At 34.0% G+C, this 7,013-nt stretch overlaps 1 protein-coding gene across 1 annotated transcript; it reads left to right on the top strand.

Annotated features, from left to right (window-relative positions):
- The first annotated feature begins 2,286 nt into the window (after positions 1–2,286).
- LOC127877126 (uncharacterized) lies at positions 2,287–5,449 on the top strand. The gene is made up of 3 exons (XM_052422811.1): positions 2,287–2,676; positions 3,262–3,356; positions 5,354–5,449. The coding sequence occupies exons 1-3, from the start codon at positions 2,367–2,369 to the stop codon at positions 5,447–5,449; spliced, it is 501 nt and encodes a 166-aa protein (XP_052278771.1). The 5' UTR covers positions 2,287–2,366.
- The last annotated feature ends 1,564 nt before the right edge of the window (positions 5,450–7,013 follow it).

The following is a 7,013-nucleotide window of genomic DNA, read 5'->3' as shown; positions in this document are numbered from 1 at the left end:
AATACACGGTCACCGAGACAAACATTTGTTTTTGTTATAAATTTTACTTTTTTGCGGAATGTGTATACCAATCATTTATTAATACATATCCGTACATGTACAATACAAGTTGAATATGCATTTTTGTCTGTATCTGACGAAAAGTAGTGTGGCCGTATAAATAGTTTTCTTCTTTGGCATGTCCTATATCCCGGATCGCCATATGCTGAGCGTGTGGGCTAAATGGTCGGTATCCGGATAAACGTTTTGATTTGCGTTAAGTTGTGTTTATTTTTGGCAAGTGGCCTTTGTTTATTTTATAAATCGAGTTCCGTCGAGTTATTGACGACCACATTGTCAGTCAACTCGTTAAATATAATATCGCAAAAAAGCACTTAACTTGAGTGGGACATTCCATAGTACAAAAAATACAATGTATGTTCTCCTAAAAATCATTTCATCAAACAAAGCGCCCAATGAACTCCTTTATCGGAAAATTGATCAAATTTAAACTAGTTCAAAATCTTAATCGAAAAGTATTTTTTAAAAGCCCACATACTTTGTTTCAACGATGTCGTGCGCGTAGGAAGATCTAGAACATGTCAGCCGTAATATTGGAGGGATGCGGAGAGGATAACCACCAAACATTTTGGTTTTTGAACTGTCGAACTAACTCAAAGCTTTCTCAAAAGTTTCGTTTTTAAAAGCGGTAATTCAAGATTAATTGTTTTATATTTATTTAGTAATGTTAAGGTAATGTGTGTTCTTAACCCATTTATGCCTAGTGGACTCTCCCATCCTTCTAAATTGGATCAATTTATTTCCAAAATTAGGGATGTTCTAGTATATTTATTTCTATATTTAGAATATTTATAACAGAAATCCCTTTAGCAAACAGCGCAGACCCTGATGAGATGCCGCATCATGCGGCGTCTCATCAGGGTCTACGCTATTTGCGAAGGCCTTTTTTCTAGACTCTAGGCATAAATGGGTTAAATGAAATCGAATCACAGTTTTTTTCAACAAATTTTATTTATTTGATTTAAATTTCGAGGTTCGATTGGTCCATTTATTTTATGAACTTTTGGTTAAAAAATCAAACACTACACTAGCGGTATATAAATTTCAATAAAATAACGTTAACTGTATTGGGTTAAAACTAATATATATAATTTCGCAATACTGTTGAAGAAAAGCACAATAAAACTTGACACGGTTTTTCAAATGCAAATGCAAATACATGTTGAAAGAATTGTTTTTTTTATTTCATTTTATTAAAAATGTTCGTTGGATTAGGTTAAAACTTATTTTAGTTATTACATCGCGTTTCAAATACAAGTAAAGCAGTAATCAGCCAATTCTCCAGAGCTAAAAAAAGTCCATTTACTTATTTATGTTTCTACAAATAATCGATAGTCATCAGAATTTTCAAGTGTAACTGTTGATGATGCAATAGTGTCTCGCTCTGAACAACGGTGTTTTTTACATATGAGTTAAGTGTCGTCCCTTATCAGCCTATAGAGTCTGTACAGGCTAATCAGAGACTTTACTTTCCGCGCAGACTGGATGTTTGCTGAAAACAGATAATCTTATGACGAAAACTACAATAAACGAGGAACGTTTCGTACCTGATAAGCATGATCAAAGTGCTAAAGCTAATTTGAGAGATCACTTTGCGCCACGTATTAACCCAGTTATGCCTAGTGAACTCTCCTATCCTTAATTGGAGCAATTTATTTCCAAAATTAGGGATGTCTAGTATATTTTTTTCAATATTTAGAATATTTCTTACAAAAATTATTTTAAACAAACAGCGCAGACCCAGATGAGACGCCGCATCATGCGGCGTCTCATCTGGGTCTACGCTGTTTGCCAAGGCCTTTTTTTCAAGACGCTAGGCATAAATGGGTTAAACGCCTTTTTTTCAAGCGGGGCTCAATTATGTTTAAGTTTGCGCTAACGCAGAGATCCGCATATTTTAGATGGTTACATATTAAGCCGTGTACTGATTTTTTCTTAGTAGTTATGATTTCGACTGTACATCTTTTTTGAAGACGCGGTCACAATCAAATTGCAGCCGCGAGAAAATTGTCTTAACGGTCGATATAACACATATATCGCATATAATAAATAACGATTTTCTAAAATATTATTCAGCTCCACCAATTAATGGCGTATAACAAGCTCCCGTATAACAAGCTGCTACGCACCTGTTTGCCCCATGTACCATTTCTTTCATTCAAACGATATATTTAAATAGGCAGTTTCAGCTTTGATTACGTACTCAAACGAGTACATGACATCAACGGATCTGCAATTTTATGATTCACACATCTTACAGAGTTTTGTGACACATTCGATAGCTTGGGGACTACACTTATTAAACTATGGAAATTATTCTCTTCGTAACAGTTGCTTCTCTTGTAACTGGAACATTAAGTCAGGAAACGAAAGTTCAAATCTTCAAGACTGAAAAAAGCCTCTCAAACAGGAAGTGTAACGCCCAAGATGAAATTGAGGGATCAATGTTGACGCGTTCCAAGATAACGTGTGTGTCCGCATGCATGGCTACTGCCGACTGTCAATCAGTATTTTATGAGAACGGCAATTGCTTCCGATGCAGATCCACATACACGGAGAGTCAAGCAACAAGCCTTCCGTCGAGGCCAGGAAGTATCTACATGTACTACAAAAAAGGTGTGTCTCATTTAAAATGCACATCTTGTGAAAATCATCGCGATTTATCAAATAAAAGTTTCGCCTGTATCGATGTCCGTTTGTCCGTCTTTTCGTCAGTACTATGCCAATATTCGAGATGTTTGATCTATTTGCTTTAATATTCGATTTGTCGTCTTGTCTAGCCTTCCCATAGAAACGTTTCGAAAACCTTTCTTTATTTTAAATCCATGATAATTAAACGCATCAAACATGCATTTTATTTTATCTTAAGATCACTTTACAGTTGAATAGACATACATTTTTGACAAACAATTCTTGTTTAACATACGTAGCACAATCAACAATCTCAAATCTAAGTTATATAATTTATAAATCGTTTAGTTGTGTTAAAATGCTTATGGCCAATCAACACACTCGCAGAAGCGTAATTCTGCAGACAAATTGATAAATAGACAAATTAATTAATTGATTATTTAATTAATTTGAAAACACCTAAATTCTTGTAGTGTAATTTCATGTAAATGATTATGTTTATTGAGAATTTTATCAAATTGCATGGAGCAATATAAGAACATTGAATGTTAATAATGCATATATTTACAGAGAGCCCAACAGAGAGCCCAACAAGATCGCTGTCATACAAAAACTCCAGTTACTATTTTAGCTCAATCATCTATCGTAATTTTACTGATGCAAAGGTAAGGTTTAAATACCGAAAACGCATTTTGTCAAACATAAAAAACAAGCATAGTGTGTGCTACTTAGGAAGTGATAATTGGGAAATATATGTATTGTTACGCGAATAGGGAAAAAAATAACATATTTCTATGTGTTTGAATGAAATGTATGCCTTCCTTTATATACTATGAAAACATGTCTTTTGTGAGTGTTTGGGCTCCTTAAAACGATTTCATACCTAATGTTTTGAATAACCATTCTAAGCCGGTGGTCAAATTTCCATTCATTCGTGTGTGTTCATTATTTCTTTGTTTGTTTAAGTATGTAGTTTAGTTAGAGAGTTTAAGTGTTGACAATTTAAGATAAGAGTGGTATGGTAAAATGCACATAAGCTCTGTTTAATATATAGATAACACTTATAAACCCTCGTTGGAATATGAAGAGTATTTAGACTTTCTTCCAAGACGTCTGCAGTTATTTTTCGTAAGATTAAGAGTATCCTCACATCTGCTCAGAATCCAAACGGGCAGATTCGCCCTGTGGGGACAAGTGGTCTAGTGGTAAGATGCTGGGCTAGGGATCGAAAGGTCCCTGGTTCGAATCCCGCCCAGGCACTGGATTTTTCTGAGCAAAAAATTAATCCCACGCTTGCTGCTCTCTGAGGGAAATAAGCCAATGTGCCGTGGCTGCCTGGTGCGCCATATGTTAACGGACGACTTAAATCCCAGTGATCGGGGGGTTGATTGTGAAGTCGGCTGAAGATGTATATCGAAGCAGACTATAAACAGCACCTTAAACCTTTAAAACAACATTCCACGAAATGAACGTTACTGTTTATGTTGTACTGTCCATGATTTAGAAGACCAACGCCATTTAAATGCATATGCCGTTGTAACACTGATGTAAGAAAAAAAAATTGCCGTATGTTTTATATTCACCGATTTTCACAATTTTAAATTTCACGTGATAGATTAGTAATTTTAAATGCATGGAAATACATCAAACGCGCTTTTATTATATGAAATACGATCCAAAATAATACTGAAAAATAGATTTCATCATCTCTTGATAGCACTTACGTGTTTTTGCAATATATTGTGTTCATTTGTATGTTTTGTTTCAGAGTAAGTTACACGTATTTATTATGTATCGCTAATTAAATGATCGCTTAAAAGTTTCAAAACATTAGAGAAATAATAACATATTTAAACATTAGAGAAATAATAACATATTTAAATATGAATTTCAACGCTAATCGCAACATAATAATTATTTGGACTGTGACACCAATTTATCGGGAAATGTTGGTTAAGATTATTGCGAGTTATGCACGAGTGAATTTATATGTGCCATGCTCTGTGAAAAGGGGGGTTAAATGCATGTGCGTTAAGTGTGGTCCCATATTAGCCTGTACAGTCCGCACAGGCTATTCAGGGACGACACTTTCCGCGTTTATGGTATTTTTCGTTTAAAGGTAGTCCCTTCTTAGCAAATATCTTGTTTAAGCGGAAAGTGTCGTCCCTTATTAGCCTGTGCGGACTGTGGTTACGAAAGATATGCTTTGCGTTTTATGACTTGTTAAATATGGCGAGGAATAACCATTTCTTAAAAAAAAGTATATAGGTATGATTAAATTAAAAAAAACATTAGATTGAGTTTAACTCGTGTCCTCAAGTATTTGATTTAATGCAAATGACCTATTGCTTATAAAATACAAGATATACGTGCTCTACGAAACATATTGAGTATGGAGTCACTGACTCGGAACGAACAATACAGAGCATTAGGTTTCGAACCTGTTTAAAGACAGGCAAATCCTCACAGTTAGCCTTTCAGTAATATTTTCCTTTTCTGATTCGATACAGACTTAAAAACATATAGACACAAAAAAAATCTTTTAAATATGAATAATATTGTGTGTTTCGTACCAATAATGTGTTCAGGGTATTAATCATTGCAAACGCTTTCAGCCATTATTTCTTGTTAATAAACTTATGAATGCTTTATTCGTTTTCAGCAATATTGTTCGTCGATCAACTCTCATGTACTTGTTATTGATGACACCGAAGAAAACGAATTTGTGATCAACAGCCTAAACAGTAAGCACTTTTGATTTCCAGGTTTCCGTTTGAGCTGTTGTGCTGTTGTTTTCTCTCTGGTTGTGTTTTCAGAAAATCTTTTTTTGGATTTCAGAGTTTGCAGATATCAACGCGATCTGGCTAGGAGTTCAGGAAAACAACGGCGTAGTGTTGTCAGCTCATGACAACAAGACTGTTTCTTTAACCAACTGGTATAACGGCGAACCCAATAACGCAAATGAACCATGTGTTGCCAGCTACCGACATGAGAATTGGAGATGGGGTGATAGAATTTGCTTTCTACAAAAGCTTTTTGTCGTCTGTGAATATAATTAAAACATCTTACGCAACGATCATGTTGTCTAATGTATCTGTTTCAAAACCGGATAAACGTCAATCGATTCTTTGTTTATTTAATTTTTTTTATATTAAACATGTCTTTTGAAAGTTAAATTTTTGTATAAATACGAAAATCAGAGCGCCTGTTGAAGTTGTGGGTGTGTTTGCTTTATCATCTTCTTAAAACAAGGGGGTGTCGTGGGAATGCAGTTAATATCAGAAGCTGTAATCATGGTAAAGGAAGATCTGACTTCACCAAAGATTTCAAAGGCAGCTATGAATTATATTTTGAAAGTTTGTTTCTAATACAGTGGATTCAAGCGTAAACATAATTGACACGTTCCAGATTTGTTGTTGAAATCTTAATCAGCTATTGTCCTATTTGCTTAATCATAATTTTATATTAGAAGTAAACAATAATGACATGAGCGATACCGTCCAATCCGTATGTGCAAAGATTTAATACAAAAACAACAGCTGCATATTAGTTTACTAGTTGACTTAAACAAATACTCATGTATACAAGTATTACAGACAGACAGACAGACAGACAATTTTATTGGCAAATACAATCAGTACATAGCCATATAAACATAGCAAGTATTTCAATAAAATAGCATGTCAAGGAAATGTGATTGGCATAATTGTAATTTTAATTTCGGAGAATGTTCTTAACAAATTTGATGTGAGATAAATATTTGGATTCTATGTATTCAAAAAACGAAATGCATATTAGATTAATTATAACTACAACTATTAAATGACAGTTAACCATTCCTAAAATCAAATACAATCAACGGCAACAAACTTGAGCAGAAAATGCATATAGTTTGGCAATAACAGACAGACAGACAGACAGACAGACAGTTTATTTTGACTTGTACAATGTAAATTGTCAACAACACATTATGAAAACAGTACAATGTCAATAACAGTGGGATTCAATAGCAGAAATTATATATAACACATAATTCTGAAATTATGTATAACAAACACATTTTTAAATATACACTTAAAAACACCCAGCAAAAATGTGATGTTATGATTCATATTAATTAAGTCGATCCTATGCTTATTTGCGAAATAAATATACTTAGACAGTCCAAAGAGTTTTGATTTGTTGGTTGTTTTAACTACCTGGATGAATTTGAACATACTCGGCCTATTATAATAATACCTTTTTAAAAATCGAATGCGTAATTCTGTATAGCAACATACACTGTAGATTCCAATCCTTATTTTTGTGCAATCACGTAATCT

The sequence above is a fragment of the Dreissena polymorpha genome, chromosome 1 (assembly GCF_020536995.1).
Source record: "Dreissena polymorpha isolate Duluth1 chromosome 1, UMN_Dpol_1.0, whole genome shotgun sequence".
In the NCBI taxonomy this organism is placed as follows: Eukaryota; Metazoa; Mollusca; class Bivalvia; order Myida; family Dreissenidae; genus Dreissena; species Dreissena polymorpha.
The sequence above is the reverse complement of the archived record's forward strand: the minus strand, read 5'-3'. Positions and strand labels throughout refer to the sequence as shown.

What these genes read in the sequence shown, in the direction of transcription:
- LOC127877126 (XM_052422811.1), top strand. Translation starts at nt 2,367, where the DNA reads ATGGAAATTATTCTCTTCGTAACAGTTGCTTCTCTTGTAACTGGAACA. An exon ending in CTACATGTACTACAAAAAAG is followed by an intron (nt 2,677 to 3,261) that starts GTGTGTCTCATT and finishes ATATATTTACAG; the next exon opens with AGAGCCCAACAGAGAGCCCA. An exon ending in GTAATTTTACTGATGCAAAG is followed by an intron (nt 3,357 to 5,353) that starts GTAAGGTTTAAA and finishes ATTCGTTTTCAG; the next exon opens with CAATATTGTTCGTCGATCAA.